Raw genomic sequence first — 22,409 nt, forward strand, 5'->3', positions numbered from 1 at the left:
GTTGTAGTCGGAAGTTGGGCGCGCAAGAGGGGAAGAAACTACATTTTCCACAATGCCCCTGACTGAACTCCTCCCTCCCTCCGCTCCTATAGAGCGTAGTTACCAGCAACGGCCGCTGCGGCCGACCGGGATGTGAATGGGCTGAAGTACCGCCGCGGCCTGAGTGGGGTCCGCGAGCTCAGTCTGCAGTTCCGCGGTAGCGAACAGCCGGAGAGCGGACTGGCCGGGGAGCTCGCCGGGTTCGCGGGTGCCGCGCTGCGGCCAGGGCCCGGCGCTGCGATTCGGGTTCGGCTCTGCGCTGTGATCCAAAACCCTGGCGCGGGCCCGACTCCTCCCCAGTGCCCCCAGCGTTGTTTGTGGGCTCCCCCTTGGTTTCTACGGCGGCGGGCCCGTGCGGGGAAGCCCTTAGCCGCGCCCCGCTGAGCTCAGTTCCTGAGCTGGCGCTGGGGATAAAGCAGAAAGGAGCAGCGAGGTCGGGTTGTGGGGTGATGCGGGAACTGTCTGTCCCAGCAGAACAGAAGGGGTTGCTACGCTCGGGCAAACCTGGGGCACTCAACGGGGGTAGCAGGAAAACATGGCTAGCCTAGGGCACATTCAGTTCTGCTAATGCCGGACTTCTGGGAAACGCCATAGAGGCATTCAGTAATAAATGCAGGGATTGGACTGGTTGACCTAGGAGCTTTAGGGCTTGTCTACACTACCCGCTGGATCAGCGGGCAGCGATCGATCCAGTGGGGGTCGATTTATCACGTCTAGTCTAGACGCAATAAATCAACCGCTAAGCACTCTCCCGTCAGCTGCGGTACTCCACCAGGGCGAGAGGTGCAGGCAGAGTCGACGGGAGAGCATCAGCCATCGACTTACCGCAGTGAAGTAGATCTAAGTACATCGACTTCAGCTATCTTATTCACATAGCTGAAACTGTGTAACTTACTGTAGATTGATTCCCCCCAGTGTAGACCAGGCCGCAGAGCCACCAGTGTGGAGCAACTTGCAGACTCGGGGTCTTTTGTAGCAAAATAGAGATGACTTCCACAACCGCCCTCTGATTAGTATCACCCCTGAGTGCCAGATGCAGTGAAAAATGGCTAGATTTGGAAGTGATGGTAGGGAAATGGTACAAAGTACATAGGAAAGAAACCTAGAACGGATGTTCATGAGATGTAATAGTTTATGTGGAAATAGTAAGAAAATCTTGTCTTTTTTAATAATGAAATATTTGATGGTAAGCATTAATAAAGAGCCAGAATAGATGAAGAATGGCACCACTTGACACATGAATATGAGTTGGTGTCTCATTTATACTACATTATTTTAACAGTCTCATCTTTTTGTTTAGGTTTTGACTGAAGCATTTACTTCTGTTGAAGAAAAGAGGGAACTGGGCTTAAATTTTCTATAAGAAATGAAAGTGTTGCTTTTCAACCATGTACACCCATAATATTGGAGTGAGCAGACATTCCGTTCTCCCTCCCATTGTTCCTGACAGTGATAAGAAATTTTTAGACAATATACAAGGATACATCATTACAGAAATTGAAAAAGTGGGTTGTACAGAACAAGGACCAGCTGAGGAGTATTACATTATATACAGTAATGTTTTTGACAAGGTAACAAAGCACTATAGGAAAATATTTTCTTTGTAAACAAGCAGTGGAAAGGGCTGCCAATCTTAGATGCACTGACAAACCGGAAGTGTTGTGTCATTTTTTTTTTTTAAATTAGACTTTAGATCAGGGGTCGGCAACCTTTCAGAAGTGGTGTGCCAAGTCTTCATTTATTCACTCTAATTTAAGGTTTCGCATGCCAGTAATGCATTTTAACATTTTTAGAAGGTCTCTTTCTATAAGTCTATAATATATAACTAAACTATTGTTGTATGTAAAGTAAATAAGGTTTTTAAAATGTTTAAGAAGCTTCATTTAAAATTAAATTAAAATGCAGAGCTCCCCCCCGGACCGGTGGCTGAGACCCGGGCAGTGTGAGTGCCACTGAAAATCAGCTCACGTGCCGCCTTTGGCACGCGTGCCATAGGTTGCCTACCCCTGCTTTAGATCAAAAACCTCAAAGGTATTTGGCCTCGTCAATGAAATCAATGGAAGTTAGGATTCTAAATACCTTTGAGAAGCTGGGTCTTAGTGCACACAAGAGTTTGGCTTGACAGCCCTGAAGACTGAATACCTGTTTTCATCCCCAAGACAGGTACAGCACTGGAAGCAGCAGTTTAAGCTTCCTCACCAATGTACTTCATCTCTGACCTGGAAATAGCGGGTTTAGGGGTGAAAGGGTATGCCTATGGAGACAGTGCTACAAGGCCAGATTCTCCCCCATATTAGGGCAGTTTTGTGCTGCTCTGGTATTTCAGAGCTGCACTAAAACCAGCATAGACTGCAATTATGCATGGATTACATTGTATGATCTCGCTACGCTATAGAGCCTTTATAGTGGCTTCTATACCACATCCTTCCTTGCCGTTGGCCCAAGGGGTATCATTGAGGGAAGAGGGTGGGAGCAGGGTGGATAAAAATCAATGATTTAAAAAAAAAAATCAAAAACTATTTAAAGGGCCAATGAAAACAAAAATTGTAAGTTGCAAACAAATTTCTTTGCCTACATTACAAACAAATTACTGAAAGAACTGTTAAAATAGTGAATATTTAAAAAATCACTTAGTGGCATTTTTACTGTTTTTTTGCATCTCTCTCATTTTGAACAATGAAAATCATTTTCACTTTTGTTTATAGTCAGTTTTTCTTTCAGATTTTTGGTGTTGCAACATTTGGATTTAAAAAACTTCAAATGAATGTTTGGGAGAGAGCTCCACTACATCTACGTATATATTAATATGTCTTGTAAATCTAAAGTAAATTCTCTATACATGGAGTAACAATCTTATACACAGTAAATTCATCACTAACAAAGTTTCTATTTATATAATGAAAATGCTCAAAAATTGCTTTTTTTGCTCTTTGTACTTTCAGTTGTTGGAACTGGTTCATTACCTCCTTTGTAGCTAAAAGCCTATATTGTGAAAGCTCAACACTGATGAATGTGTCTGTTTGCCAGAGCTGTGGGTGCAGCTGAACTGGCCGCATAGGGTATGTGGATGACCGCAGAGGCTTCCACTGTGGTCTGTGAATTTTCCTGTAAGAAAGACTATGCAGCTGTTTGCAAGCACAATGTAACTGGACCAGGTTTTCCAATTTCAGCATCATCCCTCGGTTCATTTTTTCACTGTGAATAGAAAATATACAATGAAATCAGGGTGGATTTGATTTAAATCAAATTGATTTAAAAAATCCAATGTAAATAAAAACTATGATTTTTTTATTTAAAAAAAAATCATTGACATTTATGCACCCTGCTTTTTGACAATTCATAAAACTTGTCTTATGTCATTCCAAATTGAATCAATTATCATCCAATCACACTTCTAGAGACCTATACAATGAATTTACTAGTTTGAAAAATGTCAGTTAGTTATATAGACTGAAGATTTAAAAAAAAAAAAAAAATCTACAGCAAGTTCCCAAATACCAGGGTGAATAAAAACCAATGATTTAAAAAAAAAAAAAATTTTAAAAATGGGCATTTTTTTATTTAAATAGTTTTTTTTCCTCAAAAAGCTTCTGTATAGATTATTTAGGTTAATCTTTCTATCTACCCATTTGTGCTTTGCTTTTTTCAGCTGCCAAGAGAGATGTAATGTACAGGAATCAAAACTGGGACTTCTTCATAGCTACTTTTTACATGCATGTAAAATCAGTTTTTGCATCCTTTGCATGCATGAGTAAGGGTTGCAGGATCAGCCCCCCAAATTGTGAGTTTGATCTAATGCTTTATGCTATTTAAAAAAACGTTGCCCTGGCCTGGTCCCTTCCTCCTTAGCCTTTCCAGAGCCGTAAGTGCTCTGAAGGCATCAGGCTTAGTACCTATTGGAGAAAGTGTCTCATGTTGCTGAAAAGTGGTTCTTCTAGCTGCATAAAGAATGTCCTGAAAATTATCCCTTAACTTTAATAATATCAGAGATTATTTAAACTGAAAGAAGTATGGAGTTCATTTGTCACCATTTATAGTTTGTGCACTTTCATCAGCTTGGGCAATGAAAACAGGCTGTCAGTTTTATGTTCTGCTTCTCATGCATTAGCACAGTGCTGCTGTTTGAAGTGTATACAGACACTCCCCGGGTCATGCAAACTCAATTTACGCAAATCCGTAAGCTTTTTTTTTTTTGGCGTAATTGTTGGGTATACGTTCCCAACTTATGCAAAATTGGACTTACACAAGGCATTCCGGAACAGAACGCTTGCATAAGTCGGGGAGCATCTATATTGTGTCCAATTGTTTCTATTTACTCTGACTGTTGTGCTGTTTGGAGGTTTGCGGGGAGTCTGGAGGGGTATTCCATTAACCACATCAATATATCGCATTTCAAATGGCAAAACATGTCTTCACAGATAATAGAGCATGTTACTGTGTACAAGAACATTCTGACTTCAGTCAAACAGGAGTATGATGCATTTATTGAAGCAATAAAAAAGGGCCAAAGGAATGCATTTTATCTTCATGGAAAATTGAAAGTTCTGGCATCTGAGCCTACAACTCTAATATATTATAGAAAAAGAACAATCCAACTTGAAGACAAGTAAGGCCACTTCTAATATATTGTGTAAAGCAACATGTGTGATACTAACTCTGATGTGTAAATCATTTTAAATGTAGCTCGTTTATCACAGTTGTGATTTTTAAAAACTAGTTTTATTATTTTATTATCCATTAGGTGGAAGTCCCAATTTAGATTTTTGTATTTCCAGGCCTGATTCTGCAATTCTTCTGCAGTTAAAACTCCCACTGAAATCAATGGAGATTTGGCCTGCATAAGTACTGCAGGATCAGGCACTTGAGTTAAACATATGCTGTTTCGCCACTTGTAAAATAAAGACAGCATAACTTCAAAGTGAAAGTTCATTGTCAAAATGTATTGTATTAGGATACTTTGTTTTATACTTCTCAAATTAAACTGAGGAAGAATTACTCACTTTCCCTCAGTCTACTATGTGGCTTTCTTTACTGTCCTATACTTTACTGGTGTCGTGTAGTTGCATGTATGTGATAAGATTATCAGAAGGTGCATGCCTCTACCCCAGGGGTTCTCAGGACACATTTTTTGGTGGTGTTAGAGTACGGCCACCAACTCTTGCTAGCGGCCGCTCTCACACTTTTCCCTAAAATACTTAATTAGCTTTAGGAAAAACAAATAAATATGCAGATAGATATGTCCAAAACATTGTTATTTATTTATTGCTAGCTAGAAATCACTTTTCACAACAGACTATTAACAAAAAAGCCAGTATCACTTTTTCACAGCAGACTTATTCGGCCCTGCCAAGCCTGGGGACAAATTAAGCCCTGGATGGGGGGCTGGGAGAGGCAGCGAGGGGCTGGAGCCTGGGGTCTACGGCCTCATAGTCAGAGCCCAGGGCTGGAGCCCAAAGTCCCTCTGCCAGAACCTGCTGCCCTGCCACCCCAGGGCTGAAGCCCAAAGACTGAGCCCCACTGCCCCCAGAAGTTGGGGAATTCACTGGCTGCCTGATCCTCCAGCGTTGTGCCCCAGGTGTTTCCAGAGGGGGCAGAGCCCAATCCCTGCTGGCAGCCCCAGCAATCAACACCAAGGTGGGGCATCCAGGAGCAACAGGGAAGGGGAGAGGCTGCTATTTTGCCACTCACCCCCACCATCACACCCCAGGAGGGTGTAGCCACAAGAAAAGCCCCTGGTGGCCACATTTGAGAAATGCTTTCTAGCCACAAACAGAATCAAATAGAATTAATATGGCATGTTAGGGAACACAAATAACTGAGAATGACAGAATAGTATTGTGACAAGCTTAGTATAGCTCGCCCTGATGATCTAGGATTCTAAAATGTAGAAAAGAAAATGGAGACTTCTTTTCTTTGTTGCAGGATAAAAGTTATCGAGAGAAATTCTGCTCGAATTCAAAATCTGATATTGAAAATAAGAAATATTAAGAAAGTGCCCTCTACAGAAGCTTTGACTCCAAGAAAAAAGATAAACCCTGCTAAGCCTATACCAGGTAAAGACCAATATTTTGTTAGGTAATCTGAGTATTTCTTTTGGATTAAAGCTTTGCCCTTAACTAAAGAGAAGCCACATACACAGAGGGCTGCAATGATCCTGTAAGGCACTAGCCCATGTTTGGGTGGTATGGAGCCTTGCTGACCCAGCGGAAGCTCTGGAAGGATGCATGCTTCAGGGAGGCATAATGCCTTCCAGAGCTCTTTGGTAGTCATGGGGAGCATGCTGACTGTTACAGAACTTGTGCCTCCTTGATTCTGGAGCCCATTTGTGCAACCTGGGGCATCCCTGACGTCTGATGTAACTTGTCACTGCTGCAATAGACCCTATTGGCAATTGCAGGAGTGCAGAATCACTAGAGCACAGGAAAACCTCAAAACCACTCCTTCCCCCGCTTCTATTCCTGTGTCTGTCCCTAGCCTACATTAGGATGTTCATTGTGGCAGGGCCTTCTGCAAGGGGTTGCAGAGCCAACTCGGGCTGCTGCACAGACCCTCTTGCACTGGGGGTGTTTCTTAGGATGGGGAGCTTACATCTGTTCCGTGTCCCATTTGGAGTCAGTGCAGCCAGGCCAGCATGAAGGGGTTGTAGAGCAGAGATGAATTCTCCCACTGAGCACAAGGGTTGATTGTGACCAACTCGTGTGTGGAAGTGCCAGAGGAGAAGGCTCCTCCCATCTTTCTCTCACATTGCTTAGAAGATGGTCACAATCTGGCCAGTAATGTTTGGTCAATACTTAACAAATGGAATCTAAATAGCTAGGTGTACATGTATAGTACATAACAAAGGCATTTGTACATTTGTTTCTAAGTCCTCACTGCTGGAACATTACACCAAAAACTAACAGATTCAATTACAGCTCTGGAATATTATTGAACTCTAAACTTTTATCACCTTCTATACATTTCCCCCCCCCACTTATTAATAGAGAAGGGCTCTAAAGTAAAGGGAAACTTGGATTATGTCTGAGCTGCAAAGTTCAGATCTTGTCTCTAAGACTGTCGTCTTCCTTTTATTCAGTGTTGATTTTCAGACTAGAGAACCCTAGCAAATTACATGTCTCACAGTTTCTGTATACACCTTGTGTGTTTATCACAATTAAGAGCTCATTAAAGACATTTCCTTCTTCAACAGGTCTGACTGTAAAAGAATCTCTCAGCTTAGATGCTCTTTCTAGACACCTTGCTCAGCTAGAAGGGAGAGTGCAGGAACTGAAAGCAGACATGATATCAAAATACATTCCTCTGGAGAACAAGGCTGGCCTAGAGCAGGAACTCAAGCACTCATTGGAACTACGAGATAAGGCAGAGGCAGTGAATGAGAAACTGAGACTTAGGTACAAGTGTTCATCCTACAGCATATCTTGTTTTTATGTTGGGGATATTCTCTACAGTGTTCTGTCACATAGATTTAGCTTTGGTACGTTATTGATTGTTATAGAGGTATTAACAATATCAGTATTAATTGTGCTCAGTACTTTGGAAAATTCATGGGAAGACATTCCTTGCCCCTAAGAGCTTATAGTCAACAGACAAAGAATGCAGTGTGGTAATGTAGGGTCAGGTCCTGGCCCCCTGCTCTGTTCATTGCTCCAGCAGCACAAAGGAGATAAAGAGCTGCCTCAAGTGGGCAGCCAGGGATTTCCCTGATGTAGGGGGAATACTTGGATGGCGGGTGACAGGTGATGAAGATCCTCTGCTGGCAAAGTGGCACTGAGGGGACCGCTCTAACTGCTATAAACTAGAGTAGCCCTTAGACTGCTTTAAATTACACTAGGGGCAGTTTTGTCCCGCACTCCCCCCATCACTTCCTAGATTGTGGGAGATGAAAGATGTCTTCAATAAATTGAGTGCAGCTTGCTGGGATCTGAACATCTGGCTCATAGTATGATGGTGATTTGAAGATGCATTCAATACAAATCAGTATAAGGCTTTTAATGACATAAATATGGCAGCGTTCCTTTGTTTGGTGGATTAATGATGCTTGGAAGAAGTGCATTTTGAAATCCTTTGAAAGGAGACAGTACCTTTTACATTAGGACAGACAAGGACTCCCATGTGTAATGGGCAGCAAAGAGGAAAGCACAAAGATGAAAGTAGGAGAAGGATACAAGGGAAGCAGTTGGGTGGAAGGGAGGGAGGGAGGGATTAGAATGAGAAGAGATGTGGGCAGAGGTCGAGCTTTATAGAACCTTGAAGTTAAGCGTTAGCTTGAACTTGATCCTTCATAGGGAACTTCGTAGGGAACTACTGAGGAGTTACACTGATCCTGACGAAATGTTCGATTCCCTCTTTGACTGTTTATAGTTATAATAGAATTACATTGGTTGCAAATGCTGTGTCTGCCTGGGCAAAATCTGACAAGAGCACCTCCTTGCAAGAACTACTCTCTCAAGTCATGGAAAAGAAGGAAGTTGTAAAAGGTAAAACCAATACAAATAAAAGGACAATATTATGAAGCATGGAAAATATGGGACCAGATACTCAGCTGATGTAAATTAGTCTATTTCCATTGATATCAATGGGGCCATGCAATCTTATACTAGCTGAGAATCTGGCCTATAAATTTGTATTTTGCTTTTTTAAATGTGTACTGAGATTTTCAAAGGGGCATGAAAGAATTAAGTGTCCAAATCCCATTTAGAGTCAGTGGAAGTTGGGCCCCTAATTCCTTTAGGTCCCTTTGAAAGTCCTATCCCTAATGATCTTGGGTCATCCATTTCCCCCATGCATGGTGATGCATGTGTCCAGCATTTAGGAAAATAAGATTTTTGCCCAGAAATCTGATAAAGGTATAGAAAAATATTCACCAGAGTTATACAGGGATGACTTTGGTCTATGATGTTTTACTACAGTTAAGATGAAGGTGAGGTGTCCAGAGGTGGTTTATACAATCTCCACCTCTCATGTGCTACCCAAATCCCTCACCTTTTTTTCCAGAGTCACAGAGGTCTCCTGCTGCTAGTACTTCAAATCATCCAGGTTATTTAGGCAAGTAAAGTAGAGATGGCGAAGGATCTTTAAAATGTTTTCCAGCCGATCGCCTTAGGCCTTCTGACATGTTCAACCTTTTTATGAGCATTAAGCACACTCCCAAAACTGTCAAGATCATCTCAGGTGCTGCATGAGTAGAGTGCAGTGGCACGCTTGGCATCAAATTGAATCTTACTTGTTGCTCTCAACTTGTATTGTTAGACAGATCGGGGAACATACCTCTTATGTTCCTCCACTCTGCCCCTTCTAATGGGCTTTTAGATTGTGGGTCAAATTCTGCTCCCATTTACAGCCCTGTAAATCTATGCACTGAATTCAGTGGAATTACATGGGTGTAACTGAAATCAGAATCTGTCCCTATGTCTGTTGTTCGCTGCTAGTTGGAGTTTAAAGTGTGGTCTCCACCCTTGTCCCAGAGCTAAGAGCCAAATTCTGCCCTGACTGACATTCTGTGCAGCTGCATTGGTTTCAGGTGGAACTGTAGAATGTTTCAGTGAGTAGAATTTGGTCCTTAGGGTGTCACCTCTCATTCCTAATCTCTGACAGCCTTAGAGTATGTGTCTGGGGACACAGACAGGGAAACTTTGTTCTAGAATTTACCTGGCCTGATTGAAATTGTTTCCTAATTACATTTCCAATTATGGGAGACTTCTTCAGTCTTGTCAACGCATGAAAAATGCATTAGTTTATATAAGGTCCCTTTCCTGCTTGCTAATGCAAAAGAGCCTGGCTAAAACTTTAAACCCATCTTTCTTGAAAGACACATTTCTATGGATCAAAATCTATTCTCTTTTTGTACTCTTGCAGTGTTAATGCTGGTTTTCTCTATTGAAATAATAACACATTTACCTCCCATTGATGTGTCTAACTTTCAGCTGCTGCTGCCTTTAGCATCTCTCATATATTTGAACATGACCCCAGCAAGAGTAAAGAGGCTGAAGATTTGCTTGAATATATTGAAAGGTAAATAGAATGCAACTCTTATATTCTACTCTGTGTAAGCAGTTTACAGCATTACAAAGTTTGGATAATATATCATGTTTAATGCAGTCCTCCAGGGCAAATTAGGATTTTGTAAAAAGAGCACTCTTTTCTTCTTTTTGTGAATTTCTGGTGTTTGTAAAATGTGCTTGCTAGCCTGACAGCCCTGCTGACCTACATCAGTTGGTTATCCACAGACCAGATGCAGCAAAAGCAGCTTTTCCACACTGCTCTACTCATATGCTTCAACCCTGTCCTGGAAGATCACTTTTGGGGCAGAAAGGGTAGTTTGAACTTTATGGCCCATTCCATCCTTGGCCTCTTTGCTGAAACTGCCAGCAAAGGTACTAGCAGTGGAGGTGGGTTTTTTTTGGTGATATGAACACCTCTGAGGCGATTACCTTGGTCTAGAGTTTTTCCTAAAGATGCCGATAAGTACCTAGTACGATTTTCAAAAGCACTAGGTGCCTGTTGAGAGCTAGGTGCTTTTAAAAATCCCACTGAGTGCCTGTCTTCATCTTTAGGTGCCTAAATATCTTTAAAACTCTTGCAACTAAGAAGTGGAATGAGATCATAAATTCATTTCACACAGTCCACTGAACAGCCATTACATGGTAACAGCTTCCAGGTACTACCAACCTAGATTGGATTTGGCCTTAGTTTGATCCGTGAGCTGAAAGGCCATATTCCATTATACCAGTCCCTCCCAAATCAGCATCTTAAACATAACATTCATTGAAATCTAACTGCAACAGTTTCTTTCTGGAGATCAATATTTGTTAATCCAACAGCAGTGCGGCAAGTTAGGCTTTCAGGAGAAAACCTAATTGACACAATCAGGAGGTGAATGGTAATAGAGGCATAGCCAGTTTTAGTAGGGACATTTCAGGGGGTTAATCATAGGCTATCATTATTATAGTCTAGATGTGGTTTCCCTTAACGGAGTAATCTGGGACAAGATTGCACCCCTACTGCCCTCAGATACACTGGGAGGGGATGCAGAGAGACCATGTGGTTGATGGAGCCCTGAGGAGGAATTCTGGCTGGGAGCAAATGCCATAGTAGCAACTTGGCCACCCTTTGAACAAGTGCACTGTACTCTGTCCTCCGTGCCCAGCTGGCGATAAAAGCCAGTGTGGAAACCACGGCACCAGCTTTCCCTGTCCTCCCTGCCTGCTAGCAGCACTGAGGGGGATCAGGGATGACACTATCCAACAGCCATTCTTAGCACAAAGGGGAAACTTCTTGCACCCTCCCTCCCCCAGGAGCCCATGCAGAGGCTGAGCAGAATACAGGCAGAATCTCACCATTGAATAGTTAATGCAGATGTAGACAACTTTCTGGGGCACCCTCTTGCGCAACTGGTGTTGTGTGCTGTGCAACCTGATTTCCTCATTTAAATGCCTTGTCAAGCCTCCTTTCTTTTGGTGAGCTTTCCATTGATGATCCACTTCCTGAACACCATTGTGGACACTGTGTAAGTTGCTAGGCAGTGGTCAGCATTCTACGATCCAGTGTGTAGTGCCTATACTGATGATGTGTACCAAAATTAATACTAAAAGATGAAGGTGAGGGGAAAAAGTAATTTGGGGAACTGAGAACCACTCAGGACTGCCACTTGTTGTCACCAGATTTTTTTTCATACAGAAGGACTAGATATTTTAAAATATTCTTTGTATTAAAGCTGTGGTATTGCCCATGTCTTTGACATTTGATTCTAGGCTTTCTGGAATTCCTTCCTTGGCTAGTTCACCACATCATCAACTGATCATTTCTTTTTCTTTTTTTTGTGTCAGTGCTATATTACATTGTCTTTTCCTTCATCTGTCCTAGATTCAATGAATTATTTTCATATGGTCAGTATGAGGCTGCAGCAGTTTATGCTGCAAACTGTCCTAGAGGAATTCTCCGCAATGAAGAAACCATGATGAAATTTAAGGGTATGGAATTTAGATGGAAATACTGTTGGTCAGATTCTCAGCTGGTGTAAATTGACATCACTATTGATTCAAATAGTGCGATACTGACTTACGCCTGCTGAGAATCTACCTCTATTACTCATGTTGAAAGAAGCCTTGAAGGGACAAATGTGAATTACTTATGTGTGTTTGGAATTTACATTTAACACTTCAAAGTAAAAATAAAAACAACCTAAGGGTGTGCTGCGATAAAAAATGCATGGCACAAGGTCTCCGAGCCCAGGTCATAGAATATCAGGGTTGGAAGGGACCTCAGGAGGTCATCTAGTCCAACTCCCTGCTCAAGCAGGACCAAATCCCAACTAAATCATCCCAGCCAGGGCTTTGTCAAGCCTGACCTTAAAAACCTCTAAGGAAGGAGATTCCACCACCTCCCTAGGTAACCCATTCTAGTGCTTCACCACCCTCCTAGTGAAAAAGTTTTTCCTAATATCCAACATATATCTCCCCCCCTGCAACTTGAGACCATTACTCCTTGTTCTGTCATCTGGTACCACTGAGAACAGTCTAGATCTATCCTCTTTGGAACCCCCTTTCAGGTAGTTGAAAGCAGCTATCAAATCCCCCCTCATTCTTCTCTTCTGCAGACTAAACAATCCCAGTTCCCTCAGCCTCTCCTCATAAGTCATGCGCTCCAGACCCCTAATCATTTTTGTTGCCCTCCGCTGGACTCTTTCCAATTTTTCCACATCCTTCTTGTAGTGTGGGGCCCAAAACTGGACACAGTACTCCAGATGAGGCCTCACCAATGTCGAATAGAGGGGAATGATCACATCTCTCCATCTGCTGGCAATGCCCCTACTTATACAGCCCAAAATGCCGTTAGCCTTCTTGGCAACAAGAGCACACTGTTGACTCACATCCAGCTTCTCGTCCACTGTAACCCCTAGGTCCTTTTCTGCAGAACTGCTTCCTAGCCATTCGGTCCCTAGTCTGTAACAGTGAATGGGATTCTTCTGTCCTAAGTGCAGGACTCTGCACTTGTCCTTGTTGAACCTCATCAGGTTTCTTTTGGCCCAATCCTCTAATTTGTCTAGATCCCTCTCTATCCTATCCCTACCCTCCAGCGTATCTACCACTCCTCCCAGTTTAGTGTCATCTGCAAATTTGCTGAGAGTGCAGTCCACACCATCCTCCAGATCATTAATGAAGATATTGAACAAAACCAGCCTCAGGACCTACCCTTGGGGCACTCCGCTTGAAATGGGCTGCCAAGTATACATGGAGCCGTTGATCAATACCCGTTGAGTCCGACGATCTAGCCAGCTTTCTATCCACCTTATAGTCCATTCATCCAGCCCATACTTCTTTAACTTGCTGGCAAGAATACTGTGGGAGACCATATCAAAAGCTTTGCTAAAGTCAAGGAATAACACATACACGGCTTTCCCCTCATCCACAGACCCAGTTATCTCCTCATAGAAGGCAATTAGGTTAGTCAGGCATGACTTGCCCTTGGTGAATCCATGCTGACTATTCCTGATCACTTTCCTTTCCTCTAAGTGCTTCAGAATTGATTCCTTGAGGACCTGCTCCATGATTTTTCCAGGGACCTAGGTGAGGCTGACTGGCCTGTAGTTCCCCGGATCCTCCTTCTTCCCTTTTTTAAAGATGGGCACTACATTAGCCTTTTTCCAGTCATCTGGGACCTCCCCCAATTGCCATGAGTTTTCAAAGATAATGGCCAATGGCTCTGCAATCACATCCGCCAACTCCTTTAGCACCCTCGGATGCAGCGCAGCTGGTCCCATGGACTTGTGCTCATCCAGTTTTTCTAAATAGTCCCCAACCACTTCTTTCTCCACAGAGGGCTGGTCACCTTCTCCCCATACTGTGCTGCCCAGTGCAGCAGTCTGGGAGCTGACCTTGTTCGTGAAGACAGAGGCAAAAAAATCATTGAGTACATTAGCTTTTTCCACATCCTTTGTGACTAGGTTGCCTACCTCATTCAGTAAGGGGCCCACACTTTCCTTGACTTTCTTCTTGCTGCTAACATACCTGAAGAAACCCTTCTTGTTACTCTTAACATCTCTTGCTAGCTGCAACTCCAAGTGTGATTTGGCCTTCCTGATTTCACTCCTGCATGCCTGAGCAATATTTTTATACTCCTCCCTGGTCATTTGTCCAATCTTCCACTTCTTGTAAGCTTCTTTTTTGCATTTAAGATCAGCAAGGATTACATTAAGCCAACCTGGTCGCCTGCCATATTTACTATTCTTTCTACACATCGGGATGGTTTTTCCTGCAACCTCAATAAGGATTCTTTAAAATATAGCCAGCTTTCCTGGACTCCTTTCCCGCTCATGTTATTCTCCCAGGGGATCCTGCCCATCAGTTCCCTGAGGGAGTCAAAGTCTGCTTTTCTGAAGTCCAGGGTCCGTATTCTGCTGCTCTCCTTTCTTCCCTGTGTCAGGATCCTGAACTCGACCATCTCATGCTCACTGCCTCCCAGGTTCCCATCCACTTTTGCTTCCCCTACTAATTCTTCCCGGTTTGTGAGCAGCAGGTCTAGAAGAGCTCTGCCCCTAGTTGGTTCCTCCAGCACTTGCACCAGGAAATTGTCCCCTACACTTTCCAAAAACTTCCTGGATTGTCTGTGCACCGCTGTATTGCTCTCCCAGCAGATATCAGGGTGATTAAAGTCTCCCATGAGAACCAGGGCCTCTGATCTAGTAACTTCTGCTAGTTGCTGGAAGAAAGCCTCGTCCACCTCATCCCCCTGGTCTGGTAGACCACCAGACTCCCACCACGACATCACCCTTGTTGCTCACGCTTCTAAACTTAATCCAGAGACTCTCAGGTTTTTCTGCAGTTTCAAACTGGAGCTCTGAGCAGTCATACTGCTCTCTTACATACAATGCAACTCCCCCACCTTTTCTGCCCTGTCTGTCCTTCCTGAACAGTTTATATCCATCCATGACAGTACTCTAATCATGTGAGTTATCCCACCAAGTCTCTGTAATTCCAATCACATCATAATTCTTTGACTGTGCCAGGACTTCCAGTTCTCCCTGCTTGTTTCCCAGGCTTCTTGCATTTGTGAATAGACACTTAAGATAACTCGCTGATCGTCCCACTTTCTCAGTATGAGACAGGAATCCTTCCCTCTTGCGCTCTCCTGCTCGTGCTTCCTCCCGGTAACCCATTTCCCCACTTACCTCAGGGCTTTGGTCTCCTTCCCCCGGTGAACCTAGTTTAAAGCCCTCCGCACTAGGTTAGCCAGCCTGCTTGCGAAGATGCTCTTCCTTCTCTTCATTAGGTGGAGCCCATCTCTGCCTAGCAATCCTTCTTCTTGGAACACCATCCCATGGTCAAGGAATCCACAGCCTTCTCTCTGACACCACCTGCATAGCCATTTGTTGACTTCCACGATTCAATGGTCTCTACCAGGGCCTTTTCCTTCCACAGGGAGGATGGACGAGAACACCATTTGTGCCTCAAACTCCTTTTTCCTTCTTCCCAGAGCCACGCAGTCTACAGTGATCTACTCAAGGTCATTCTTGGCAGTATCATTGGTGCCCACATGGAGAAGCAGGAAGGGCTAGCGATCCGAGGGCTTGATGAGTCTCAGCAGTCTCTCCATCACATCATGAATCCTAGCTCCTGGCAAACAGCACACTTCTCGGTTTTCCCAGTTGGGACGGCAGATAGATGACTCAGTCCCCATTAGGAGGGAGTCCCCGACCATCACTACCTGTCTCCTTCTCTTGAGAGTGGTGGTCAGGTGCTATTGCAATGCAAATAATAAATAATAATATATCAATAATAAAAGAAGGATCAAAGCAAGGAAACTGGGTTAAAGTTGCCTTTACTGTTAACTACAAAACCGACATCCTCTGCAGAAAGTTCTATAGGTGTATTTTCAAAGTGATATGCAGGCATTTCACTAGGCAACTCCATGTAGACTCAGTGGTTTAAATCCACACATTTTGCTATGAAAATTTGCCTTTAGGTGTCCACAGATAATGCCCAATCATGTGATGTGCCACCATCTTCTGTACTGAGGAGCCTCAACTTTCATTGACTAGCATGGCAGCAGAGGGGGCTCAGCATCTTGCAGGATTGAGCCTTTAGTTGGAATTTGTCCAGGGGATTCTGAGGACATCAGCAAAGCAAAACAACAAAACCAACAACAAACAAACAAACAAACAAAAAACCTATTGGAAAACTTAAAATGCTATTTTTCACAATTTTTGCTCAGTGACTTTCCTTTCCCTCCTTCTAGCTCTTGGTGCTGTTAAAGGGAGGATTCTACCTTTGCTGAGATATTTTGAGGCCCTCATAAGCTCAAGTGCTGCAGTTAAACACCCTCTGTGTGCAGCCATGACTCTGGAAGCAATCAAATGTGCATTGTTTGAAAAACAGTTAAATCTCGTTATGCACTGGGTCACACAGCAAAGGTAAGCAGGCCTGTAGTGTACTTGGATTCATATGAGTATGTGCCCTTCCCCTGTGAAAGTTGCATTCATGCTTTTCCTAAGTGATCAGGCCTTTCCTGTTTTTAAAAAAAAAAAAAATCACTCTCCTTTTCTTGTGAATTAGAATCATGCAAACACAATATCACAAAATGGCAATCTCACAGATACATTACTTTGATGCCATTTATTAAATTCACCGTGGTATACATCAAGACAAATGAACAGCATGAAAAGCTATTTTTGCAGAATGCAATATTTAATTTAAGATATCAGCCATGTTAGATCTCTGTAGATCAAAATTTTGTTTCAGGCCCTTTTTACTGTAGTAAAAAGTTATGTGAAAATCAGATTGAGAGACCGTTTTTTGTTCTGGTACCATTTTTTAAACATTAGACATCTGCAGTTATTGGAAAAGCTAGAAGTTTTGGTTTTACTCTTATATGTGTCTGTTTCTATAATAACAGTAGTATCCAGGGCCGGCTTTAGGCCAATTCCCCCAATTCCCTGGAATCGGGTCCCACGCCTAAGAGGGCCCTGCGCCTTAGGCGCCTTTTTAATTTTTTTTACTCATCCGGCGGCGGTCCTGGTCTTCGGCAGCACTTCGGCGGTGGCGGGGTTCTTCACTCGCTCCGGGTCTTCGGCGGCATTTCGACGGCGGGGGGTCCTTCAGTGCCGCGGGAGACCCGGAGCGAGTGAAGGACCCTCCGCCACCAAAGTGCCGCCGAAGACCCGGACCGCCGCCGGTATTCGAATCGGGCCCCGCAGTTTCTAAAGCCAGCCCTGGCAGTATCTATACAGTATTTAGTAGAGTTACTTCAAGAGACATCTGAACTGGAAACTCAAAGCTATCCTCCACTCCCTGGATTTCATTTGTGGGGGTTGAAGTATTCAAATTTGAATCTCCAGAACTAAAAGTGCCTCTGCAATTTTGCTCTTGGATCAAATCCTAAACTGGAAGGAACCTATTTTTCCAGATCCAGTTCAGATGCATCTTAAAATAGTGGAAATCCCACAAGAACAGTTTGGGAGATTTCCACTGTTCAGCATGGCATTAATCTAATTAGAATTCTGACATATGGGGCATTTCTCTTTATGGCTTATCCTACCACATGCAGTAATCTTTCCAAAAGAGCCATTATTGCATATTTTATCACTAGAATTATAGTCATTGCTAAATCAATAGGACACTGGAAATTATGTTGTCATGTTGAAATGTCAAGCCAGGCTTTGTATATGCAGGAGGACAGGAAACCTACATCCTTTTGCCAAAACTATAAAGTTAGTAAAGATGTCTTAGCGTAATGCACACTCTGAAGTGCTTTATTATGACTTTAGAATGGGACTGTACAAATATTAAAAAATTCTAAAATTACTTGAATTGTAGGCAGAGCTGGTAGTGACACCAAAGTTAAGGGTGCCTAACACTTTCCATCATAAGAGCCCATTTTCAATTGCTTCTACTTTGCAAAGCTTTACCTATTCAGGCTGAAGTTTTCCATGCCAGATGTCTGCCTCAGTCTGAATTTCTTTGCAAAGTTTAAACAAAACCATTTCTGAGAATGATATTAGAGAAAAGTAGGTTGTTTTGCCAATGTTAAAAAAAAATTCTTCTCAACATTTCTTTGAAGAGTTCTGGAGCCTGAACTCCAAGTTGGAGTATGAACTTGAAATTTGTCAGAGTAGCATTGGAGTCAGGGAGGTGTTTTTTCCTGCCCCTGAGGCAGTCCGTCCAAATTTGGCCAAGTTATAAGCATCTGAAATCTCCAGACATTTTGTCTGCACTGAACTTGCTCTAGCCCCACACAGTTCCTTCATGCCAGCTGCACTGAGTATCCTCTGAGGTTCTTATGTGTCTACCCGACAGAATGCACTGAGTAGGTTCCCAACTCAACAGCAGCAGACTCTTTGCCTGACTTGCCAGGTGTCACAAAGTAGGCATAACACACATTTCCCTTCCCCATACACATCCCTGCACCCCAACTGGAATTGTAGAACAAACTTGGCCTATTTAGTTAATGAATATTGTGAAAGTATGTTTATATATTTCTTTGTATTGAATAGTGCATTCACGTCCCAGTTTTTCTTTTGTTCATCTTTATGCTTCAGTCTCTTTGCTTTTTTGCGTGGAGGGAGGGAATCATCACATGAGTCCCATTGCCAATGAAATTAATAAAATTTTGGGACCTCTAGAAGAAAGGAAGACAGTTGCTTCCCTGGGGCCACATTCTGCCTTCAGAGATCATAGAATCATAGAATATCAGGGTTGGAAGGGACCTCAGGAGGTCATCTAGTCCAACCCCTTGCTCAAAGCAGGACCAATTCCCAACTAAATCATCCCAGCCAGGGCTTTGTCAAGCTGGGCCTTAAAAACCTCCAAGGAAGGAGACTCCACCACCTCCCTAGGTAACGCATTCCAGTGCTTCACCACCCTCCTAGTGAAATAGTGTTTCCTAATATCCAACCCAGACCTCCCCCACTGCAACTTGAGACCATTGCTCCTTGTTCTGTCATCTGCCACCATTGAGAACAGCCGAGCTCCATCCTCTTTGGAACCCCCCTTCAGGTAGTTGAAGGCTGCTATCAAATCCCCCCTCATTCTTCTCTTCTGGAGACTAAACAATCCCAGTTCCTTCAGCCTCTCCTCATAAGTCATGCGCTCCAGACTGTGGGTGTTGCACATGCACATCTGACAATTGAATTACACCATCAGAGACAATCATGAGAGTCTTACTTGGTTCATGTTTCTGGCTAAGAGACGGGCATTACAGCCTTGGGAAAAGGAAGATATTCAAATACGGCCTTTGCCAACAAATAAACTGGGTTTGCATTAGCAGAGCTTTTCAAAGGGGTGGGCATGAGAGCTGGAAACATCAAATACCAATATAAACGGGAAGAATGCAGATCCGTTTTTATTTATCCTTCCATTTAGTTTAAACTGAATTAGCTCATGATCACTCAAACCACGGTTGTCCTTTACAACCCATTCTTCTATGAGGTCCTCACTACTCATCAATACCAAATCTAAAATGGCATCACCTCTTGTTGGTTCAGCAACTATTTGGTGAAGAAATCTGTCAGCTATCACATCCCGGAAAATCAGGGCCCTACTATTATTAGTAGCACTTGTCCTTCAATCTGTATCTGGGAAGTTAAAGTCTCCCATAATCACACAATTACCAGTAGAATTTATTTCATTAAAAATATTAAAGAGGTCTCTATCCATTTCCCTTCCCCATACACATCCCTGCACCCCAACTGGAATCACACAAATACAGGAGAGCTGCAAGGGCTGCAGTTGCCCGTTCCAACCACCAATGGCTAACATGGCACCAGGCATTGGTGAAGAGGCAGTCTGTTCTGTGCTCTTAGATCTCTGCCTGCTGTGGCCCAAGCATGTGGAAGGGGAAGGAGGAAACAACCTAATTCAAAAGCAGAGTGGGGCACAATGACAGAGGGGCACAAGAGCTGAAGGGGAGCAGTCAGTCTGGTATTTTCACACACAATCCAGTTCTACTGTACCTGATTCTGAAGTGCTCCAGAGTTATGAAAACACACTAATAACTATCTGGTTTGTTTTCTTCAGGCTGACGTTTTGTGAGGCAGCAGGGGATGTGATTTATGACTATGGGGAAGTGGAACCATTCAACAAGTCCAAGTGCTTGGCTTTGGCTCAGATTGCCTACAGTCAGTGTGGCGTGCACAAGAAAGCTGCTCTGTGCTTGTGTAAACAGGGCCAAATTTGTGGAGCAATGGATTATATACAGCAATTCAAACAGCTCACTTTAGGTAATCACAGAGCATTTATTATATTGTCTTTCATCATTTTTCTACCAAATGTTTATTTCAGGTTTAAAAATTAAATCTTATCATGGTGACATTTTGTACTAAATTTTTAAATGATACATTTTAAATTCACACGAAAAATCCAATTCTGTTCTCATTGAGTCTAATGGAAGCAGTATTTGGCTCTTAACATGCCACTGCATATGTAAATAATATAAATAACTAGAAATGTTACCCTAAAAGCAACTAAAGTGACTAATTCAGTTGGAAATAAGGAATTTCTTCAGAGAATCGAGCTTCAGTAGCTCCCGATTGATCTGCCATAGAGACTAATGTGAGATTGGCAGAGGACTCCATAGCCTAAAGTTTCAAAATCTAAGAGGCTAGTTTGGCCTATCTGTAGTTTTAGCATAGATTCATTAATCTGATAACTAGAGGCTGCAAAGAAATTCTTTAAATATGATAATGGAAACTGAGATGACTGCCTAATGAGTTCTTAGGGTCATTTGACCCTGGCAAATCATAATGGCACCATTTTACACTCTGTACACAAGCTGCACTGCAGTGTAGAATCAGGCCCTCTGAGAAGATGTCTATAAAGCTGATTCTGACCGTTAAGCATGCCCAGCCTCTGTCTTGGCAAAGCCCTTCTCGCCAAACTTGACATAGAATGTCGTGAGTGAGTTCCTCTGTCTAGTTTGACATGAAAATGTCCTGAGGTTTTTATCTGATGGGCTAAAATCCTTAAAATATCCATCGTTTGTTTCTTTTGACACCAGTGTATTAGATTCTGTTGTCTCCAAAAGAATCATGTTTAAAAGCTGTCTGACTGCATCTGGCATTGTCATTGCATAGCAGACCTGCAACTTCAAGGTCTTTTAAAGCCTAAGGAATATTGGCCAAACTAGGAGTGTTTTAATTCACTAACCCCTTTAATTTATTTTTGGATTTCTCTACTAGTTATTATTCACATTTCTCATTAAGTATTTTATTTCTTGCTTTCTCTTGCTATTCTTCCCAACTTTTTATGTATGTGTGTATATATGTGTCTATACATTTATAGACACACATTATGTAGCATTTCATTATCTTTTATAAATAGATAATGGTGTATATTTTTATAGCAACATCCCTGAGGTCAGAGTCCCTGTGAGTAGGGGTGTCTGTTGCAGCTTGTAACTTTGGAGAAGAAAAAATAATTTAGCTGTAATAATTATTCTTTTAAGATTTAGTTAGATGTAATAGATCAACCCACAACCACTACCCATCTCAGGTGGGACTTCTAGAATCTTTTTTTTAATGTTTCCAAATTATGCACATTTCCAATTTGGAAGCTCTGCTCTGGAGCCAATATTGAGCAGTTAAACTATAGAAAACCTCCTCACCGCTCTCATGCTAGGAACATGGGTATAAGATTGAAGAACTACTACAGCTCTGTATTTTAGATAATATATTTTAGAAGTAAATACTTTTCTCTTTTGTCAAACTATAATCAGATTAATTCTGCATCCAAATACATTGACTGAAGTCCTGATTCTTCAAGCACTTAGACACACAGAACAAGTAAAACAAAGCATATGCCTAAATTTTAGCAGGATTAGGCCTACATTTGGAAGTGAAGACACTTGATCAGTTATGATGGAAAACACGGTTGAACACACAACTAGACAATCATGTCCTATACCCACAGGGGTGAAATCCTGGCCCCAGTGAAGTCAACAAGGGTTTTGCCAGTGGAGCCAGGATTTCACTCCATATGTTTCTGCTCTCATTTAATCACATTTCCTTATAGCTTTGTATTGAAAGCGCATGCAGTTGCATGCCTTTTTAGATGTACACTTGCTGTTTTTTACCTTTACAAAAGAGATGCCCCCCAGGTATTAATACATACTCTAGGTTAAATAATAAGTAAAAAGTGATTTTATTAAATACAGAAAGTAGGATTTAAGTGGTTCCAAGTAGTAACGGACAGAACAAAGTGAATTACCAAGCAAAATGAAATAAAACACGCAAGTCTACGCCTAATACTGTAAGAAAACTGAATACAGATAAAACCTCACCCTCAGAGGTGTTCCAGTAAGCTTCCTTTTACAGACTAGTCTCCTTTTAGTCTGGGTCCAGCAATCACTCACACCCCCTGTAGTTACTGTCCTTTGTTCCA

The 22,409-nt window shown here is 42.5% G+C and overlaps 1 protein-coding gene across 1 annotated transcript in view; it reads left to right on the forward strand.

The window, feature by feature from the left end:
* The first annotated feature begins 109 nt into the window (after positions 1-109).
* Positions 110-22,409, forward strand: part of CLHC1 (clathrin heavy chain linker domain containing 1) — a 27,915-nt gene continuing 5,615 nt past the window's right edge. Inside the window, exons 1-10 of the mRNA XM_026653231.1 lie at positions 110-285; positions 1,340-1,610; positions 4,458-4,645; positions 5,962-6,092; positions 7,229-7,430; positions 8,401-8,516; positions 9,963-10,050; positions 11,902-12,008; positions 16,273-16,447; positions 20,049-20,251. Of these exons, the coding sequence (XP_026509016.1) occupies positions 1,428-1,610; positions 4,458-4,645; positions 5,962-6,092; positions 7,229-7,430; positions 8,401-8,516; positions 9,963-10,050; positions 11,902-12,008; positions 16,273-16,447; positions 20,049-20,251 (1,393 nt within the window). The 5' untranslated portion in view covers positions 110-285; positions 1,340-1,427. The remainder of the gene's footprint in view (positions 286-1,339; positions 1,611-4,457; positions 4,646-5,961; positions 6,093-7,228; positions 7,431-8,400; positions 8,517-9,962; positions 10,051-11,901; positions 12,009-16,272; positions 16,448-20,048; positions 20,252-22,409) is intronic.

The sequence above is a fragment of the Terrapene carolina genome, unplaced genomic scaffold (assembly GCF_002925995.2).
Source record: "Terrapene carolina triunguis isolate 2854851 unplaced genomic scaffold, T_m_triunguis-2.0 Scaffold132, whole genome shotgun sequence".
NCBI lineage: Eukaryota > Metazoa > Chordata > Testudines > Emydidae > Terrapene > Terrapene triunguis.